This window comes from Neolamprologus multifasciatus, chromosome 3 (assembly GCF_963576455.1).
Source record: "Neolamprologus multifasciatus chromosome 3, fNeoMul1.2, whole genome shotgun sequence".
Taxonomy (NCBI): Eukaryota; Metazoa; Chordata; class Actinopteri; order Cichliformes; family Cichlidae; genus Neolamprologus; species Neolamprologus multifasciatus.
The window spans coordinates 46812830-46835203 of record NC_140441.1 but is presented as its reverse complement, the minus strand read 5'-3'; the positions used below and the strand labels follow the sequence as shown (position 1 = coordinate 46835203).

Sequence of the window (22374 nt, the reverse complement as noted above, 5' to 3'; positions counted from 1 at the left end):
TGATGACGTGACGAATCCTACTTCCGGGCCTAAAGTAGTCTGTGTTTAATATGGCTTTTGTGTTGTTAACATGTTTAATGTTTTGTATTTTCTTCTATTTAATCTCAAAAAGCTCCTAAAACAGTCAGTGATCACTGTTGACCTCCCTCGGCTTTTATTACCGCTAATCATTTATTTAAGCTCAGTTTTTAAAACCTTACGATGTAGCTACAGCCCAGCCCATGCAGCAGTATATGAATGACTAACCTCGTATTGTGGATGGATTATCTCAGTTGTTCTCCTGCTGAAGTTTGGTCCTTTTACAGCATCCTGCCATGCGATTACATTTGTTCCTGACCACCGAGAACACTCACGTTAACTTTTATCCAGTGGGAAAAAAGTTAGCTTGATTATATTATGCTAACATAGCTGTGTCGCTAGCGGTCACGTAGCACATCATTATATACCAGCTAGCCAAACTTCAGTAACCCTACAAACATCACTGCTGTTTAGTTTTCTGTCTTCATTTATGTTGGAAGTGATAACAGAGCTGTACGTTTTAATTTGTTTCCAAAACCCTGCAGTCAGGACATGCTATATTGTATTTAGATAGAAGCTAGTGAGCTAACTTCCTGCTAACTTCTAACTCCGTTAAATGTCATAAATTCCGTTTTCATGGATGCCTGGATGTTAAACTCAATTGTTACACCTGGTAGAGCAGAACACTGATCATTTTATTAAAGATGAAAGACTTTAGACAGTTTTTCAACTCTCAGTAATGCCATAGTGATCGTTTGATATATGGACCTGCAGCGGAGTTTAGGCCAGTGTTGCCAACTTAGCGACTTTGTCGCTATATTTAGCGAGTTTTCAGACCCCCTAGCGACTTTTTTTCTAAACAAAGTCGCTAAAAAAAGACGTGAAAGCGCATATCGCTTTTACTCTCAACAAGCAGCGGGTGCTGTAACGCAGTCAGTTCTTCTTTTACTCTTATGCTGTTTTGTGGATCAGGTTTAAAACTACTTATAAACACACACACACAAAGTAACTCCACCAGAGTGCCTATTTCGGGTCACTTTTGCCGGTCCAAGCCCGGATAAAGGAGCAGGGTTGGAATTGTGACATTACAAAAAACAATAATTGCTAAAAGAAATTTAATTTGTAGTTCTAAATAAACTCTAAATGCATTTAGGACGTTTTTTGCTCACTTTATGTCTCGTCCACGATGTTATTTCTCTCTCCAACAACGTAGGTTACAATTACATTAGCATGACCAATTATGCAAATTAGGCGATGACGTCATTTAGCGACTTCTAGCGACTTTTAGGACAACCAATAGCGATTTTCCTTACTGAGGAGTTGGCAACACTGGTTTAGGCCCAGACACGGCTAGTGACGTCAGACTTGGATTGGCTTGGAGACATCTTTCACTGATCAGCCAAGGCGGTGCATTATATCCATTATATGTGAAAGGTTAGCATTAATGTGCCGCAAAAATTTTCTGGCACAACTTCACCTGCTTCCAAGGTGCATGGAGAGGATGAAAGAATTCACAAAGCAGGAACTCCAGCAACACTTGAGGGAAGATGAACAACTTTAATAATTGACCAACGCGTTTCGGCTTGTGGCATTCAAGCATTAATGTGCCGCCAGTGTCCGGCAGCCTCGCCTCTGTCAGTGCGCCCCAGGGCAGCTGTGGCTACAATGTAGCTGCCATCACCAGTGTGTGAATGTGTGTGTGAATGGGTGGATGACTGGATGTGTAAAGCGCTTTGGGGTCCTTAGGGTCTAAGTAAAGCGCTATACAAATACAGGCCATTTACCATTTACCATATGTGAAAGATTAGCATTAAGCATTAAGGAGCCAAAGACTGGCAGATATGTGTCCCGTCTTTGTGGACGTCTAGGTCCTTATTGTCAGGAGCTGCGCTCTAATGCCAGAAGTAGCCTTCAAGCTCACAGGCTCACTTTTTGACATCTTGTATTTTACTTCTCTCTAACAAAGGAAAAGTCAAAAGAAAGTTTGAAGATTAAGGCTTCAAACTTTCATTTCGTTTATCATTAGGGCTTATCAGATGTTCCCTTAATCCCCCTCTAGTTCCACTGCAATAGGTCTTGGCTGCCAGGGGCTTCTCATGGTTCTTCTTCATTCACCTTTTTACACACTACTCTGCATTTAATCCTGAGATATTATTCCTCTCTGGCTCTTTTGACCTGCCTTCCTCCGCTCACCTTCAGCCACATGGCTGCCCCTCCCTGAGCCTGGTTCTACCAGAGTTGGAAGTTTTTCCTTTGCACTGTCACCAAGCGCTTGCTCGAAGGGAGTCGTTTGATTGTTGGGGTTGTTTCTATATTATCTCAGAATCTTTATCTTACAATATAAGGTGCGTTCTTGATATTTGACGCTATATTAATAAAACTGAACTGAATTCCAGTGGGTGTGGACACTTTAATTTAAAACTGTAACCCAAATGAGAGAGTTTCGATCCTTTGTAGACGCTCGACCCAGTTGGATTTTTACTGGGTAAGGTGGGTTTTGTTTTTTCTTAATTTTGGGGTTTTAGTTTTTGCTGTATGTTATGTATGTAGATACTAACCCCATGTTTGCCTACTGGTGGTGGTCAGAGCCCCCGGTGGCGCCAGTGTCCGGCAGCCTCGCCTCTATCAGTGCACCCCAGGGCAGCTGTGGCTACAATGTAGCTGCCATCACCAGTGTGTGAATGTGTGTGTGAATGGGTGAATGACTGGATGTAGTGTGAAGCGCTTTGGGGTCCTTAGGGACTGAGTAAAGCACTATACAAATGCAGGCCATTTACCATTTATTGAGACAAGCATCAGGACCCTGTTATCGAATGTCAAATCTTTTCTTTAAATCAATGGTAAACAAATATAAGTGAATAAAATCTGAGAAATGCTTTTTCGCTTGACTTTTTTCTGTGTATGACAACAGACTGTTACATACTTGCATCGGTCATGTAGTAAGGAAAGGTGCTAATGTGGGCGGAGTTTCAACTTGCTTGTTGAAACATGTCTGCTGCCACAAAATGAGGAAATTCATGCTCATGTACTATTTTTAGGATTATATTTGTTGCTCCTTACTGTTAATGTTGCTGCTGTGTTAAAGTGTGCAGCAGCAACATTACCACCACATAGCAGCTGCCCGTGTATGGTGATGTAGCTGCTGCAGTCAGTAACTAAGCAGAAACCTGAGTTTCAGTATAACAGTTATTATATGAAATGAAAGCTTTGTGCTTTTAGCTAATGTTATGCCAGCCTAGCCATGAAGGGGAGTTAGTGAAAAGCTTTCCTTTCATTTTTTGGAATAGCGTGCACATCGTTTGGAAAGCTGTTGGGCGTCACGGTTTCCACTTTAGTTCAGATATTGTTCTGTTTCACTAAAAATGTAAGAATAACTCGTAGAGAGAATTATACTTAACATTGAATCATAAATAAATAAATAATATTCTAAATATAATTCCCATTTGTGTGTATGATATAATAATAATAGATAATTAACGTGTGTGTGTCTGTGATGTTACTTATCTGTGACTGATCTACATCTAACGAGTATGTTGTGACTGTAACCCAAAAGCCTTCTTCAGTTCATTTACACTGTGATGAGGATGAGGATGATGATGATGATGAGCTGCCGTAGATACTGTGAATGCTAACATGTGTGTTTATTTCTATATTTAGGATTGAACTGTGCTGAATGCTTCACCTCACTGTTGTGAAAATGGCTTTAAGACTAATGGATAGTTTTGTTATTTTACAGATGTGTGATATTCTGCCTATGAAACGCAGTAGTTGGTTTCCATTTAGCTCTGTCATTGTAAAAGCTCTTTAGGATTGATGAGTATTTCAAATGTGTTTAAATCACATTTGTTTTGTTTAAAAACGCTCTGTATAATGATCACATGACAAATGTATTTATTTTTTTCTTTCCCTCTCCTCTGTGAATGTGGATGAAAACAAGATAAAGAAAATTATAAATGTATGAAGCATGTGCAACAAATATTTTTCATTCTTTTAAACAGATTGAGACATGCACTGACTATCAAACGTAGACTTTGATATACAACAGACTTCCTCTGGACCTCTCATAGAACTTATCAGTGAGCTGCAAAGCAAAACGCCTTAACGCTTAACTTCAAGCTTCGGTTTATGGCTGCATTGCTGAATCTCTCTCTTCAGTGGATGAAATGCAGGACACTTACTCATCTCTTCCACTTTAGCTGTTGCTGTGTACCTTTACTTGCTGTGTGGCTGCACGTCAGAGCTTCACTAAGGTCAAACAAATCAAAACCAATTCAACTTCCCTCAGGACAGAAGCATGGTTCATTTGTTTATTTGTTATAATCCAAAGGATTATTTAAATTATATCTGTCAATAATTAACATTATAAATAAAAATGTTAAAGCAGTAAAAAATACTTTAGGACCATTTTATAGATGAAAATGTAAAATAAAATAAATAATAACGTTATAATAAAACAGAATGATGGCTTGCACATATTTCATCAATCTCAAAGCAGAATATCGTCCGTGTCTGCTCAGTGTTATAAATATATTTTAGGGCGTCATGATTTGAATTATTAATGTCGTGCGACTCACAGTGATATTTTTCTATGGGGTCCAAAACCTTGGCAGCACCCATGTGTGCAGCTGAGACAGTTTAGCTGTTTTACATCAAAGCGTCCACAGAGGAGACCACAGTGAGACACCAGAGGACATCAGGACTGTCCTTTAGTCTTGTGGAGTCATTTCACTCTGTCGTAGCTGCTGCTGTTATGTTATTTGGACACTGACTTTGTTCTCCTGGATACTGTCCTGAGCTTCAGAATACTTTGGAGGAACTCCAAGTATCGTCTACTTTGTTTTGGGGCTTGAAGGCAACTTTCAAAGAAAACACTGAAGAATCTGATTGGGCCGTCTCCGGCTTTTACTAAATTACTATGAGAGATTTCACTTCCTGTCAGCACAGGATTTGATTTTGCCAATGGCTCACAAAATCAGCAAAGTTGAGGTTGACTATTTACTTTCCCTTTTTGAGATACATGTAACTGTAGGACCTGTGGTGTTGCATTAGAGGCCCAGCAGCCTGTTTTTCAGGGTTCTATGTCAGATGGTCACTATGTGAAACTGAAGTTCAGTGTTGAAAGTACAAAGACTTCATTATCGAACTATATTGTTGTTTATTGCTGTACTGCGTTTGATTGTGTTTCGCGTTAATATTTTAGGTAGTTTTAGTTCAACTTTAGTGTAGTTTGATGTTAATAATACTCATACTGTAAATAAGGTTAAATCTTGGATTATAATAATACTTATCAATTAAATAAATATATATGCTTAACACACACTTTTAATAAATTAAATTTTTTCTGCCCGGACAGATTTGAAGTACGTCATCTGTAATATTTATGGACATTTTGGCTTTTCACAGAATATTTTCTTTGTAATCCTCACAATCAATTTCTGTGCATGAATATGGTAATAGTCTTCTTGCAGACCACACTTCAGGACTTGGCAGTTGTTCTGGGATCATTAGACACATTTCTAACTAGTTTTATTAAAGAGGCTCAGCAGAGGATGTAATTCCTCATCAGCTCAGGAAGAACAGATCGTAATAGACAGTGAGGCCTGCAGAAAACTTGGTGTTGTAATTTGGGACTATATAAATAAAAACAAATGTAATGAATGAGAAAGAAACATCACTGCAAAGCTCTCGCACCCTAAACACAATCTGTTCCTCCCCTGTGGTAGGCACAGCACTGCACCCCACAGGTGGAAACCCTCTGAACACTTAAGTTTCTACATAAAAGACTCGTCACACCTGCTGCTGAATCAAAGAGTCCTTTTTGTTTTTGTCTGTCTGTTGCTATTGTCTGCATTGTGTGTGTCTAATCTGCCACATACACTGAAGTCAAAGAGATACCGAAATACTCGGTCTGCATACTTGGACAGTGAAGCTGATTCTGATTGTCTTTCAGTCTCTAATCTATTGTTTGCTACGTCGACCTGGGTTGTTTTGTACTGAGTGGCTCTGAATTTCTCATCCCAGGACTTGAAAATTGGAAAAACAGGCTACAAGTTGGATATGACTTTTGATTTCTCAGCATCAGAAATTACTTTTCTCATGTTTAACCTGATTTCTTCTGTTTTTGGCATCATTCTCCCTCAAATGACAGCTCAGACCTGATGTTTTTATACTGTACGTGAATTAAAAGCTAACCCTCAGCTTTAACTTGAAAGTTTGAACAGCACACCATGGTTGACTCTGTGACTAAATCAAAGAGTCGTTTTTTCACAGGGTCATAATATTGATGATTGAAATTTATGTTTTTTTGCTGAAATAATTTTGTTATTTGTAAAAACAATTTCCAAAGAAAAATGTTTAGAAATACTGTGATGAAAAATCTCTTGCTCTGTTAAAAAGGACGTTCGTACTGTGAGGCAACAGTGTTAACACCAGCACATTGTTGGTCCCTGGTTCGAATCCACCAGGGCTGGGCCCTTTCTGTGTGGAGCTTGTGTCTGTGTGGGCTCTCTCTGACGTCCTCCCACAGTCCACAGACATGCAACCTCCACACAGACGGGGCCACAGCCAACCAGAGGATTGAAACTGGGAATTTCTCTGTGTGAGAAAACACTGCTTAACAGTGCAGCACTGAGCAGCTGGTAGAGTTCGAGGAAGCTATGAATACTTTTATATTGCAGCCTGTGTGCTAATGTTGACCTATAATTCATACATGAGATTGTTTGCATTTTATCATCTGTCACATTGTGATATGATCAGATATTAAAAATGTGCTATACTACTACTTTAAATGTACGTTTCTCTTCTGACCTGTTCTCCCCAGCAGCGAGCCCCAGCTGTGGCCGGTGGGCATGGTTTTGGAGGGTAGCTCAGAGGCGTTGTGTCCCCCCCCATCTCTGGAGCTGCGCCCATCCTGCAACAAGAGCCAGCCCTCGCCTCCTTTGGGCTCAAGCTCACAACCCCACGATGGAGTCTTTCCTGAGGACAAGGAGCCTGTAAAGTATGGAGAGCTCGTCGTATTGGGGTATGATATTAAACTACTGTGTGCTCTGATGTACTTCTGATGTTAACTTCATGAAGCTGCCTCATTATACAGGTGTGTTCATTCATATTTGGAATTCTTAGTCTTCCTTAGTTCCAAGTCCCTAAAGTTGGACTTCCAGTTTAGGAAGTTGGCACATCCCCACCAACCCCACCTTATCAAACCAAGATTGTAATAATGCACATAAACATCAGGGAAAGTATCAACTTGTAATCTGTACTGCCACTATTATGTACCTGTGACTTGAGCTATATGCAGAACATTGAACATGCTCTGTCTGTACACTGCACAGTCCACTGTGTTGCTAGTAATGCATGAATGGCTCAACCCTCTGCCAAGGAGCAAAACAAATTCTCTTTTTTTGCTTTTCCAACTTTACTACTGAACAAATGTTTAAGCTGGGAATGATGTCACTCCCAGCTAGGGCTGTTCGATATAACATATATATCGGATGACGATATATAAAAACGTCTCGTTTCATTTTACGCTATTGTTTGTTTCGTGGTGTCGCAAAATAAACTGTTTACAGCAATATTTTTTCATCGTTTTGATGGTCACTGTAGTGGCTATATTAATTTATTAAAGTTCTCTCTTTCTCTTATATTTAATATAACGACACTACGGACGGACAAGCGCCTGTTTTTATGCGTTGTGGTTAGCAACAACAACGGTAACAGCATCGCGTGTCCGCTTGTTTATGTTCCACATAAACCTTTCACAATAAAGCTCAAGATCCAGATAGCCATGAGATGCATTTGATAGACAGATGAAAATTAGAAACAGTAGGTCAGTCTAGGTCACATGCATGTATGGAGAAATGATGATTCAGGGAACAGGCTAATAACAGTCAAGCCGAGGATTTTCATTTGGCATCGAGGTCAAGCATATATTCTTGTCTGCTTCTGAGCCTCTTTCAGTGTGGGTTTGATTTTGAGATTGAAAGTCCAGTTATGACCAGTTGCACTTGCACATCTGGAGTTTCACCAGGAAGCTTACCTTGTAAAGAGCATAAACCTGCTAACTTGTCTTCAAACTGATTTGACGATTAGTTTTCAACCACTCGAGGTTTTGCAGACATGTAACCAATAGCCATGACGTTAACTTGTCTATTTTGGGCATGTGACAGTCATTGTGACAACACAGCGTCAAATAAATAAGTCAAACATTCTTAGACGATCGTCTGTGATCATTTGGCAACAACCAGTCTTGAGTGACCCATAATTTCTCTATATTAAGTTTTTAAGTGCTCTGCAGGCTTTATGAAGCTATTTCAAAGTTGTTATTTGAACACTGGCTGCTTTTCAAATCATTTTGAGTCTTGTCTTTGTACTTTAGATTGGAAAGTTATTTCAAGCTACATTAAAGTGTATTAGTGTATTACCAGTTTTAACTTGGTAGATGTGCATGTGTGTATCACTCCTATCAGCTGTTTGGGCTGCATTTTGTGGGGGCTGGCCAGGCTCTTTGGAGTTATCAAACAACCTGACGCAGCACTAATGTTTTTGTCACTTTTTACAGAATCAAACTCAAAGTAATGTGAGTACTTCCCAGCTTTAAACACTGAATGGTCGCACTCTGTCCTGCACTCCATGTTGTTGATCTGCACATGTCTGTTGCTGTTGCTGTAATTCGTTGTTCTTATAGCCAAGCTGGTAAACTTGGACCCCCCCCCCCCCCCCAATCAAAACCTTCCTTACTGACCGAACACAATGAGTCAGGGTTGCAACCAGAGACCATCCGCCCTGCCACTCAGCGCTGGCTCACCACAGGGATGTGTGCTGAGTCCACTCCTGTGCACCATCTACACCACTGCACCCCCCTATCCCTGCAACATCATCATCAAATTTGCAGACGACAGCACGGGGCTCATCACCAACGACGATGACACCGCCTACAGAGATGAGGTCCAGCGTCTGACAGAATGGTGTGACTACAATAACCTCACCCTCAATACCAGGAAAACCAAGGAAGTGGTCATGGACTTGTGCAAGACAAAAGCTGATCCCCCTCCCCTGTCCATAAAAGGTGACTATGTGGAGAGGATGTCCTGAGATGAGTTGGAGGCTGCAAACCTACTAGTGTTCTTCTATAGAGCCGCAATCGAGAGTGCTGCCATCCCTTTGGTACGCTGGTTGCACAACAGCCGATAAGAAGAGACACCAGAGGGTCATCAGAACTGCAGCAAAGGTGATCGTCTGTCCACTCCCCCCCCTGGACTCCATTGTGAGCTCTAGATGTCTCTCTAGAGCCACGGCGATTATAACCACCACCTCTTCAACATCCTGCCCTCTGGCATCAGGAGCAAAACCAACAGACTAAAGACAGACATTCCCTGTGCGATATTTTGGTCTCTCCTTTTTCTGTACAATATTCTGGCAGATGTGAATTTACCATCCTCATCCTTAATGGCCATAGCCCTTAAACCCTTATTTACTTATTATATCATATTATTGCCCTTGTACACACACCCACAATGTTTCTGTAACTCATACACCGTGTATATAGTGTGTGATTATAGTGTGCTCACGTGGTATCATGGGGTTATTTTAACAAACGAAGGACATTTTGCCTGATAATTATTTTCATCCTCCTGTAACTTTACTGTATAAAGAGCTAAAACCTCTTTCAGGCGTAGTTAGTCGTTGTAAGAAGTGTTTGTGAACTAAAAATGAAGAATGTGGGATACTGTTTGTCCGTGATTAAAACTGTAGTGCAGGTGAAGCCAAAGGCAAGAATGCTTCATCATATTTTCTAGTCTTTGGCTTGGAGGGAAGTTGGTTTGGAAGCATATTTGACGATGCTTCATCCTCTGCTTTGCGTTTGTGTGGGAGCCCCGTCAAAAATCTGTCCATTATGCTAGCAGCATCCAAGCGTTCTTTTCTTTAAATTTATACCGTGCCCCCCCTTGCAATGGCTCTGCGCCCCCCCCCCCAGGAGGCACACCCCCCATTTTGGGAACCACTGGTCTTAAGTGTTCCTGGAGTCTCTGCGTCATCACATCCTTATCTTTTCCATCCACCCTGAGAGTAGGTGACGTTGTTCCAGAAATATTTGTTGTGAAGCAGTGTGCCAACATGCTTTCAGCACACTGAAATCTTTAGCAATGACTGAGCATGAATTTGACTGAGCCTGGTGTTCGCAGGTCTTGCTTTAGCTCAAAATGAACCAGAGTCTGTAATTTTAAACAGATATGGTAAAAAATGTCTGATAAAAAAAGACCAGTTTTTATCAGTTACGTGAAGTTGCAAAGACTTATTTTCCTCCCATAGACCTGCAAAAACGTATTCATGCCTTCATCACCTCTTGATTGGACTACTGTGGTTCTCTTAGTCCAAAAAGCTGCTCTATGTCTTTTAACATGTGTTAGAACGATCACATCACTCCAGTTTTATCAGATTTACACTGGCTCCCTGTTTGTCATCGTGCTGATTTTAAGATGCTTTTACCTACTTTCAGTTTTATGTTTTCGATAAACACCCAGCTATTTAAGCAAACTCCTCAACTAAACAGCGCTGAGATCATCTACCCTAATGCTTTTAGTACAGCCGAGGCCTCGATTAAAGCATAGAGATCGAGCCTTCTCAGTTGCAGCGCCTAGACTCGATACTCGTAGTTCAGAGTCTTCACAGTCTTTCAAATCTCGAAACTCTGAAGACTCTGAAACGTTTTTTTACATTGGCTTTTAATTCGAGTTCATTTTGAGTGACATCAGGTCCTCTTTTTGTGTGTTTTTATGTTAAATATATTGTATTTGCTTCTTGCTTCTTTCTATTCGCATGTCTTATTTTCCTGTATTTATTTTTCTTTTGTTTTCTCTTGTTCATGAACTAACTTGTGAAGCACTTTGGTCAACTTTGTTGCTTTTAAATGTGCTACAGAAATAAAATGGACGTTGATATTGACATTAGCAGAGTTTTGTTACACAGCTAGAAAATGACAATCCTATGGACTGCAGGGGAAAGCTACACCAAGTCTGTACTGAAAACCCGAACGCCACCCAGCCATTGGCTCAGTTTTTTTGGATAATACCAGGGTGGAAATAAAGTCTCAGGACATGCCACAAGTCACTGATCGCATTAACCTGGTGGACAAACACATGACGTTCACCAGGGAGGATCTGAAAATTAAAGGCTAGATTTCTTAGACTGTGAAATTCAGTAATGGGCATTTAAAAGTTATTATGTAACATAACCAACACATACAGATGAGTAAATAAGGTTTGACTCTTATCCACTGAAATACAAGTTGGACACAAATTGTGTTCATTCTGTGTTATGAAACACAAATAAAACCATCCTCACCCACAGATGCAGCAGCAAGAGCAGCAAAAGTACATGATATCAAAAAAGCATCGAGTGAATGTGAGGATGCTCCAGGTAATCCAGGAGAGAAGGATCACTGCTGCATAAACGAGAACCTTCAGTGGTCTCTTATATGTGAGCAGGCCCATTTTTTCACAATGCCACCTCTCTGTGGCTTTCAAACCCCAAAACACTTTAATAACACTTAATAACACAAAAATAGGTCCACTCCCAAGGTCAGCTCCCCTGGGACAAACAGGTTGATACAGTGCACTCTGTTAAGTTCCAGGAGGATTGCCGTAAATTACACATCAAGAAAACCAAACAACCTCTGATTGAATGGATGGCACAATACAGAACAGCTACTATATGAGGCTAGGATCCTTGATTATTTACACCTATAGGCCAGTAATAAGGGGTTCAAGGATTCAAGGAAGCTTTATTGTCATTCTCATTGCATGTTTACATGAGGTGGAACAAAATTACCCATGGTCCCAGTTTTCCATAAAAACAACAGAATGACAAGTAATAAAACAGTATCTAATAGTAATAGAATAATACAAATAAGTGAAGTGCAACAACCTGAGTAACAGTATGGAGTATAGATATAGAAGTGTAGGTATAAATATTTTAGCAGCAAAGTATCAGTAGCGATTAAGGTACTACAGTAGCAGTTTCTTGTCCGTTATGCACTGAGAAGTCTCACAACTGGAGTGAAGCTGTTTCTCAGTCTGGTGGTTTTGCATTTAATGCTCAGCCTCCTGCCTGAGGGGACAAAGAGTGAGTGTGCTGGGTGAGTGGGGTCCTGCATGATACAGGTGGCCCTCTACAGGTGTATATTTCTGTGACGGTTAAGAGGCTGCCTCCGACCACTCTCTGCGCAGCCATCATTTCAAACCAATCCCTCTTTCAAAAATGAGGATGATGTGTACATCCTGGAGAAGGAGGAATGCTGGCTTGAGCACAGAGTCAATGAGGTCATTTATGTGAAAAGGGAAAGACCATCTCTGAACCAAAGAGGGGCCAGGGCTGCATCTTTCACCATCTTACAGTGCAGTGTGCAGCCATTCCTCAACTCCCCTTGAATGGTATTCATGACCATTGTTCAATATCAGTTTGCATATTACCAATCATGAATCTGACCACACACCTCACTGTCAGTCAGCAGTGCTAGCTTTGGTCATTATGCAAATGCACTGTTTATAAGTCTAGTGAAACCTGCAGTTTGCTGAGACTGAAGAGTTCATTTGAGTGAAAAGTGATGAAACGTTTCTTCCACTGGAAATGCAATGCTCAGATGAAAAGCATCAGTTTTCTGGGATTCTAATTCACATTATTTTTCATTCAGATAGTAGATCTGCACATGAGCTGTTGCTTAACAAACAAAATTATAATTAAATGTTATTCAGCGGTTATACAGGATAGTTAGTGTAGGCTAAAACTAGTAATTTGCAGTATTTTAAATTATTCTTGTTGACCTTTTTTTCTTTAATCTGACTGCTGAGTATATTGACTTGCCTCTTGAAAGTTGCTCATGTTTTTTAGAAACACTTGCCAAGTACTGCTTTTGTACAAGTTTCTTACTGACTACAATTTGGAAAGCAGCCACAATGGCTCCTGTAACAGCTGTTTATCTGTTGTAGAATATAGTTGGTACAATTCACAAAGAGTAGTGAACTTCAGAGCCAGCAACATCAAGGGTCAGCCTGTCGACAAAGAAAACATCTCCAAGAGCTGCCAATAGATATGTGACTGATATGAGTCATTGTTTTACCACCTGCCAAATCCCACTTTAAGCCATGCACCTACGTAGTACACTTGAATACATGGTGATTTCAGAAGTCCACTGACCAGCCCAGCACTGATGCAGTTTTCCATTGAGAGCACCTTTGACTTTTATAGAATTTAAAAAAAAAACTCACTACAATGTTGGTTTTTCTGCTAAGGAATTGTTTAAACTTGAGTCTTTATAGCCTTTATAGTGAGGTACAATTGATTTTATTTTTCACAGGCACAACGGGTCACTGGCCAATGGGGACAAAGGTCGCAGAAGAAGTCGTCTGGCTCTTTACAAGAGACCCAAAGCCAACGGGGTCAAACCTGATGTTATCCACAATGTCTCAACTCCTTTGGTGTCAAAGGTAAGAAATCAGTCTGTTATACTATTAAGTAATTCAGTCTATCATTGAATTGTCACTGATCTGAGCAAAAAATATGTTACAATAAAAATATGTATATACTGCTCAAAACATTAACCTGATATTTTCAAACATCCACTCAGTTAAACTTCTGGGATATTGATCTAATCTAATCTAATAGAAGAGTTGAATCAGTCTGTGCAGTAAGCTCCCAGACACAGACCCAGCCAGGCCACAGCAAAGCCCAATAGTGTATAGAGAGCTTTGTGAAACAGTTGGGGATAGCCCCTTCCTGTCCCAACACGACTGTACACCAATTTGCAAAGCCAGGTCCATAAAGACATGGATGACAAGTTCGGCGTGGAAGGACCTACCTGGCCTGCATAATTTCCTGACCTTAACCTGAACACTTTTGGGATGTGAGCTAGACTGGAGACTGCAAGCCAGGCCTTGTCATCCAACACAAATGTGTTTATGGAAGAATGGTCAAAAATTCCAATAAACACACTAAACTCTATTATATTAAACCCTGTGGATTAAGAATGGTAAACAATCGTTTGCCAGTCAACACCCTGTAGTGATCCAACCTTCCATACCAGCAGATTTCATCAAACTATATTCTTTTATATCAGTCCTTCAAGCCAAATAAGTGATTTACTACAACAATCTCAGCAGCAAGCAGACCCTGTTGTTTGTGAATGAAGTCAGACACGGTTCATTCGGACTCAATGTCCCCAGTGTTGAAGCTCTGCCAGAGGTGTGCATTGAAGATCTCGGAGACCGGGGCCTCTGCCAGGTGTTCCCAGCGCACCCTCACTATACGTTTAGGTGTCCAGCATCCTCTCCCGCCACCTGATCCAACTCACCAACAGGTGGTGATTGGTTAACAGCTCAGCGCCTCTTTTTACCCAAGTGTCCAAAACATGTGGCCGCAGGTCTGGTGATACGATTACAAAATCGGTCATTGACCTGCGGCCTAGAGCGTCCTGGTGCCACATGCACCTATGGGCATTCCTGTGTCCGAACATGGTGTTAATTATGGACAAACTGCGATTTGCACGGAAGTCCAACAACAAAACACAGCTCGGGTTCACATCAGGGAGGGTGTTCCTTCCAATCACGCCCTTCCAGGTCCAGCTGTCATTTCCCACATGAACGTTGAAGTCTCCCAGTCGGACAACAGAGTCTCTAGGCGGATCAGCCTCAAGCACCCTGCCCAGGGACTCCAAGAAGGATGGGTACTCTAAACCATCATTCACCGCATAAGCGCAGACGAAATTCAGGACTCATTCCCCGACCTGAAGGCACAGGGAACAAACCCTCTCGTCCACCGGGAGAAACCCCAACGTACAGCCAGCAAGCCGAGGGGATACTAGGATACCCAGCCCAACCCGCCGCCCCTCACCAGGGGCAACTCCAGACTGAGATAAAATCCAGCCCCTCTCCGGGAGACTGGTTCCAGAGCCCAAGTCGATCGTTGAGGTGAGCTCCACTATATCTAGCCAGTATCTCTTAAACTCATGCACTAACACAGGCTCTTCCCCACCACAGAGGTGACATTCAATGTCCTTGCTGGGGATTGATCTGTGCGGGACTCTGCTCCTGGGTGCCACCCAGCACATAGAGGTCTTCTGAATTGATCTTTGTCTGGTCCCTCAACCAGGACCAATTTGCCATGGGAGACCCTACCAGGGGGCAAAAGCCAGACAACATAGCCCCTGGGATCCCTGGGACACACAAGCCCCTCCACCACAATAAGACAGCAATTCGCGGAGGGGTACTGTTAAGACATTTATGTAATATAATTTGAAATAAAGTTATTCAAATATTCATTCATTGTCAGGATTCAGACACTTTCTGCCAGGTACTGCAATTTCCAATAAATTCTGCATTGTTTATTACCAGCATTCAGGTTGGGAGGTCATATGACTGTAACCCATGTGAAATACAGGGCTACTAAACCCCTTGTAATTATTTTGAGTTATTGTTTAGTATTGTTATACAGTGGCGCTCTGAAACTATGTATGATGACCTTACATGTTGTGCAAAGGAAGCGCCGTCTGTCTCTTCCTGGTGAGCTCTTTCTACGGAAACTGGACTCAAACTCTGAGCACAAAGAAACTAACATCTGTCAGGTTATTTGTGTTGGAAAATTTCCTTTCATTCTCAAAAACCTCCTTCTCGACCCACCTAAATGTCTGGGGTCTCTGTTGAAGCTGATATTGCACAGGTCTTGAGTGGAGGCGCTGCATGATGATGGTAATGCTTCGATTGCACAATCCTAAGAATATAGAAATAGATATAGAAAATGACATCGATATAGCAAGATTGCATCTCCCTCCCTCTTTTACAAAAAACTAGCCTCACTTAGTAGAGAATGAGTTTCTTAAATTAGGCAAAAGCTGGTTTTCAAATTGTTTTGCATTTTGAAATATGCGTTGTTTTTGGTTATGTCTTAAGATTTAAAAGTGATTATTTTTACGTTTGGATTGCTTCTGTAAATGGTAGCTTAATGCATTAAGAACTAGCGAGCAATAACAGCAAACGTTGGCAAGATTTAATGTAAAAATTATTGAGCAACACTACTGAGATAAATACAGTAACCTGGAGACCCCCAAAACGGGAGTTATGTAACGTATGCACCACCTTGAAATTACATATTATCTGAGAAGTTGAAGCTCTTTTCTTTTCCCTCCTGCTTCAGTGAGGTGAGGTTCGGGTCCAGTATAAAAGGCCATTTCCCTGCTTTTCAAGTTTTCTCAACCAGTGCAATTCTTCTTTAATGGTCATCTGGGCACAGGTCTTCATTAAAGCACAGATGCTCCAGTTTTGGTAGCCATAGACATAGGTAGGCATAGGTCCCGGCGTGTTTTATAACATGATAATTCAAGTATCTTACTTTCTGTTTTTTTAGCTCAATTTTATTGACTCTCTTGATAGTTTTATATATTTTTTTCACTTCTTTAATTTCATAGTGGATTAATTCCACTCTTTCACACGATTAATAGCTTACAGGTCATCAGCTCTTTCATTAAAAATATACAGTTATTTAGGATATAATATTTTGTGCCAAATCAACTTCATCCAGTACTTTGCTTTTTGTTGGGGGTTTTGGTAGGAGTATTACCAAAACTCTTCAAATTTATTAAATTTTTTGTTGTAACTGTAGGAAGTCATTCTAAGAGATGAAGAGAGTAGCAAATTAATGTTGCCGGACGGTGAAAATCACAGCACTAGAGGCTACTCAGACTGGCTCTTTTCATAAAGGTTGTCGGGAGATGCTGTACCGAGTGTGTGTTTGCCAGGGCCCTTTATCAGGATGGGTTAAAGTGTTTAAATGTCTTTATCTATCTGGGTTTTTTTTGTTTTTTTGTTTGTTTGTTTGTTTTTGGGGGGGGGGGGGGCAGTTTTTCATGTTCGGTCTTGTACAAACAGAAAACTACTACTTTAGGTCAAAACGACCTCATTAGACTTGGACTCCTCATTAGCGAAGAGAAAGAAAAAAACTGTTTATAGTTTTAACCTCATCACTCTGCTAAAGCCTTAAAACTTGAGCTGCCATGGCTACAGGACATTTATTTAACAGTCTTTAATAACCTCACTAACCTGAGCTAACACAGTCGTATTCCTGATCTGTGCAAGTAAAACTAAGAGGGAAGCTTTGAATTCTCAACTCGGTGATCAAACCAAATAAATTGCAAAAGCAACATTTATATGCAACGGTTAATATTTAAATCTTTAGAACATGGTTAATGGCTGCATTAATAATGTAAAAAAAAAACATACTGTGCTGTCACACTGACAGTAAGACATTAAGAATAGATGCTGTCTGTGTTGTTGTTAATATTATAATTAGTATTAACAACAACACCTCTATAAATCCAGGTGCTGTTGTTGTCTTTAAAAATAGAAAATGCTCTCCAGGTAGATTTTTCTGGAAGTCAGTAATGTGATGTGATGTATAATATGTTTTCCTTTGGCAGGCACTCAGCAACAAAAGCCAGCACAGCATCTCCTACACACTGTCACGGAGCCACTCTGTAATTGTGGAGTACACCCATGACACCAACACAGATATGTTTCAGGTCAGTGTCTACACACACACACACACACACACACACACACACACAAACGTGTGGTTGCCAATTCAACATTTTAGTTTTATTTCCTGTTGTAGAAAAAAAGGACCCTGGAAAGTAAAAAATCGTGTAAAATATTGTAACAACGTACCACAAACAGAAGACAGAACCACTGAACACTGGTTGGGGTGAAATCTGTTAACTGTTGAACACATACCCTTAGATAGTCTTAGCTCAAGGAAGAATACGAAAAGGAAAATAGTAACTCTAAAAACATAAGCTGAAAGTTGATGATATTCATTTAAACTTAGACCTTTCATACCGAGTAACAGTTTGACAAATCAAAGGATAATCGAGGTTTAATAATGGCTACAAGCCTTTATTCAAGCTTATTTATGTCTCTCAGGATGAAAAGGTTTAAAGATGACAATATTCTCCAATGTTCTTTGTCACTGATTGACCTAAATATCACATATTTACAAAATTAAACTAATATTTTTTGTTTTTCTGCTTCAGACTTTAAAGCAATTATTATAGATCAACATAAAGCTGTAAAACCAGCAACAATTGTTTTGCAGTCTGCAGTCAGACCTGTTTGCCCTCAGCAGCTTGCAGTTGTTTTCCAGCCACCTTCTCTTATGAAGAAGACAAAGCCAGGGCTCCACTGATCTCTATTTAAGGGTCAGATCCATGAGTGGATTTTGGGCCGAGTCCCTGCTCCTTCTGGATGATACACAAAAAAAGTCTGCATGTTTTACAGGGACCTTTTGTTTGGTACAGCCTGGTTCCAGCAACTATTAAAAATACTGTTTCTGTCACACATTGTTCTTTTTATAATTAAAATATACATTTTGTTCGTTGACTCTCACTTCGTTGATAATCAAAATGCAGCACCACATAGTAAACACAGTATCTGTTGTACATGGACTTGATTGGTTCTCGTGTGGTGCTTTTCTACTCAGAGCGGTCAAAGTGAAATCACTAACACACAAGTGTTGTACTACTTTATGTATTTGGTCAAATGTTACTGAAAACTGGCTTCTGCCGTTCAAAACGTATGGACCGATTTTTATTGGTTAATCCAGGTTTCACCATTTTTCAGATTAATAATCTTTATGCTGGTGTTACACTTTCCACATCTGCCTGGCAACTAAGCAAATCAATTCAGTCTTGCTATTATTATAGGGCCAGATTGTTGGCCATGTTCTTCCTTTACACAGTGAGGTCTATAAAGTTTTACTAAAAAATCAAACAGCTGACAAAAACTGAAGACAGAAAAAATGAGCTGGAACATGTGATTATCTTCTAGAGGATTCTTCACTCGACTGATGCTTTATACAAATAATTTCACATATTTCTAAAACTGCACTGGACTGTTTGACTCAGCATGTCTTAGTGATCCGTCTCTCTCGGTTCTCTCAGATTGGCCGGTCCACAGAAAGCATGATTGATTTTGTGGTGACGGACACAGCAGGCAGCAGTGGTCAAGTCGGGGGTGCGGTGGGGGAGGGCGGAGGCCAATCAGTCCAGAGCACCATCTCACGATACGCCTGCCGCATCATGTGTGAGCGCAGCGCTCCCTACACCGCTCGCATCTACGCCGCTGGCTTTGACTCGTCCAAGAACATCTTCCTGGGGGTGAGTGTTCCCTCCCACGTGGGTGACAGGCATCGCTTGGTACGCGCCACCGGTAACCATAGCAACCACGGTAGTTTGACAGAAGGGATGTGGTTGTTCCACCCACGTGTGACATCAGAGCTGCAAGAATGCATGAAAACGTGAAGGGGTGTGTGTGTGTGTGTGTGTGTGTGTGTGTGTGTGTGTGTGGGAGTTAATAGTTGTTACTCATGAGTTATGAAAGAGACTTTGGTCATGTGTTTATATCTTTAGTCAGTAAACAGATCACAGTTTATAACATTTATGATCCAAATGAATATTTGGTGCTGTGTTTAGTGTCTCACAGCTGAGTTCATGACTCCCTGCAGACAACAACAGCAGACAGTGATGCAGGGAGGCAGCAGCATACTTTGCAGCATGAATGGTCTTAAACACAACAAGTCAGTCTGCACTCTGGGAATGAAGTGCCTTGTCATTTAGGACTTTGTACCCACGATAAGGATTTTAAATTAAATTATGGATTCAGGGAAACTAGCCAGAGAAATGGGTCTGCGTGTTTAGTCAGTGTTAGAGCTCTTAGTGCAGAGTTTGCAGCACAGCTAGGTTTTACAGTAAAAGGCCATATGCTGCCTTACAATGTCTGCAGTCGTCATGGTGGCCAAAGCAAAGCACCAAAAAAACATTATCTATGTACACCTGTATCATTTATTTTGTTTGTTTATGTTTTGTGACTTCATACATAAACATAACTGAGTATTGATTGTTTTTAGAAATGGAAATGTTTGCTCACATTTGCTCACCAAGTGAAAAAACGAACATAATGTTGGTCATAGTGGAACACCATGGCTAAATTTGTATATAAGAAGGTGACTTGTTAAACCAGCACAGTGCATTTTCCTTTTATATCAATGCTGTATGCTGTACTACTCTCTGTAGTGAAGTATTGAGAGCTGGACATGGATTAAATTTGCAGTTTTTTAAGTAACAGCTTAATTATATCTACCTTAAAAGCCTGTGGTACCTAACTTATTAATAACAACAAACTCATCTACGCTTTATTTAGAGGCAGAACTTTTTAAAGAGTTTTACAGGGAGTCTTGGGGTCTTGTGCATTTAACAGCAGTCTGCATAAAGTAGCCCAGAGAGATCAACGGGAGAGAAGTGGTCTGTAAAGTATCAGCAGTTTCTAAAGCAGTTTGACTTGTTAACAGATTTGTGACTCGAGGCGGCTGTGGTTACAAAGTTACTGCAGTCATCACTACTGCTAAAGCAAAACGATGCTCAGAAGTGCTGCGACTCTTTGTCAGCCAGGCTAAAGCATTGAAAAGCAACATAGTGTCATTCTGGTTTTCCCTTTATCAGTAACTAGTAACTATTACTAGGTTTAAAGGAGGTTTTTGCAACAGTTACAGTCTCTCTACGCTAAGAGAAATCCTGCATTTGAACACCATTTGTTTTGGGATGTGACATAAAGAGACAGTCTAGCAAGTAGTTTGCCTGAACTAGCTTTTCTTCATTTATTATAATACTGCACTCACCAAATTAAATAATCTATGTTATGGTCACATACAACAGTTTTCTACTCCGGACTCATCAGATAAGGTGCCTTTGACTCCCCAAACACGTAGTCTGCAAACCTGTGGATAATTTCACCAACTAAACCACTTTTTATATCTCTGGTTCTCACCCTCAAAGATCTGCACGTTAACTTAATTAATTCTAAATTAACTGCAAGTCTGAGACAGTTGGTGGTAAATCTGACTTCTACAATATATAAACCCGTATGTGACATGAGCTATCTGGGGATATTTTTTCAAATTAGCCTCCGGTTGTTAGTTTCCGTGCTGTATTTGAAATATTCCTTCCTTTCTAAATGTTGATAAACTCTTAAGAACTGTAGCAGAAGCAGGGTGGGACGATTTAAAATATGACACCTCTGTGCTAAGAGTACTGAGGAATAATAATAAGATTGACAGCCCTGACAACTAAATTTTTGGACTGCTTTTCCACTCTGAGCACTCAAAGCGCTTTACACAACACAGACGTATAATATTGTACGGAGCAAATGTTGTCTTTTCATTAATATTTAGCAGCTTTGTTGTTTGTTACTGTTGCCGTCAGATCAAAGCTGTGTGGTTATTCTCATCTGACTTCTGGCATCAACAAGATATTTCCAGCCAGTATTGCTGCTAACTGGATATTTTCTCATTGCTCTGTAAGCAGAGATGGATGTGCAGGTCAGCAGTTTCAGAAATAATTAGACCAAACACTTCTGGCACCGACCAACGTGCCACATTCAAAGTCATTTAAAGCACCTTTTTACCATTTAGCATTTGGCAAAGCCTGAGCAGAGATTACAGCCCTGCACACTTCAGAATTCATCCTGCTTCTTTAATCAGCAGTAACATAAACACTGAATCTAGTTTCATTGTCAGCCATACAATCCATGTTATGTCTTCATGCATGCTCAATCATCCAGGTAAGTAAATCTCCAAAAGATCAGTGGGCTTTGATCAGTGGTTGTTGATCAATGGTCATGAGAATTTGCATAATTAAGATTAAGGAACTGACCTCCCAGCCCATTGTTCCTTCAGTGCGCTGGTTTCAGTCATTATGCAAATGTACTGTTTATAAGACTGAAACCTGCAGTCAGCTGAGACTGAAGGAGTCACCTGGTGATGACAAAACGTTTCTCCCACAAAACGCTACAAACAGATGAACCGAATCAACTTTTGGAGACGATCCATGTTATAACGCTGTCTCCACTGTGTTTGGCAGATGAAGATGTATGAATCTAAACCTACTTCCTTTCCTTCTCCATCATTGTGGTACAAGTTTGTTTCATCTGTCCAAAGACATTTTTTTCCAAGCCTAAGGAGGCTTTAAATGTTTCCTGGCAAAAGTCTATGTGGAGTGAATGAGGCACGGCGGGTCCAGGGATCAGTGTTTTGAGCCATTTTATTTACATCACAACACGCCAACCCCTGAGTCCCCGTGTTTTTACCTGGGCGGGCGTGATTAAGGCACCACAGGCCACGTCCCACCACAGTCTAATTTGGCCTTCCTGTTTTGAGTGTAACTCTAGTTTGCGCCTTGTTGTTGTGTATATTTACACTCATGAAGCGGCTGTTAATTGTGGACTTGAAAATATTATGAAGGAAAGAAATCTACAGTCATTTAAT

General features: G+C 40.6%; 1 protein-coding gene across 4 annotated transcripts in view; it reads left to right on the top strand.

Moving 5' to 3' along the window:
- peli3 (pellino E3 ubiquitin protein ligase family member 3) overlaps positions 1-22374 on the top strand; it is a 40583-nt gene that overhangs the window by 9273 nt on the left and 8936 nt on the right. For 2 of the 4 annotated variants that reach the window (XM_085153995.1, XM_085153998.1), the window contains exons 3-6: positions 6839-7039; positions 13370-13499; positions 17480-17581; positions 18998-19213. In XM_085153995.1, the coding sequence (XP_085010121.1) occupies positions 6839-7039; positions 13370-13499; positions 17480-17581; positions 18998-19213 (649 nt within the window). The remainder of the gene's footprint in view (positions 1-6838; positions 7040-13369; positions 13500-17479; positions 17582-18997; positions 19214-22374) is intronic. The other 2 variants (XM_085153996.1, XM_085153997.1) reach the window with 1 other exon arrangement.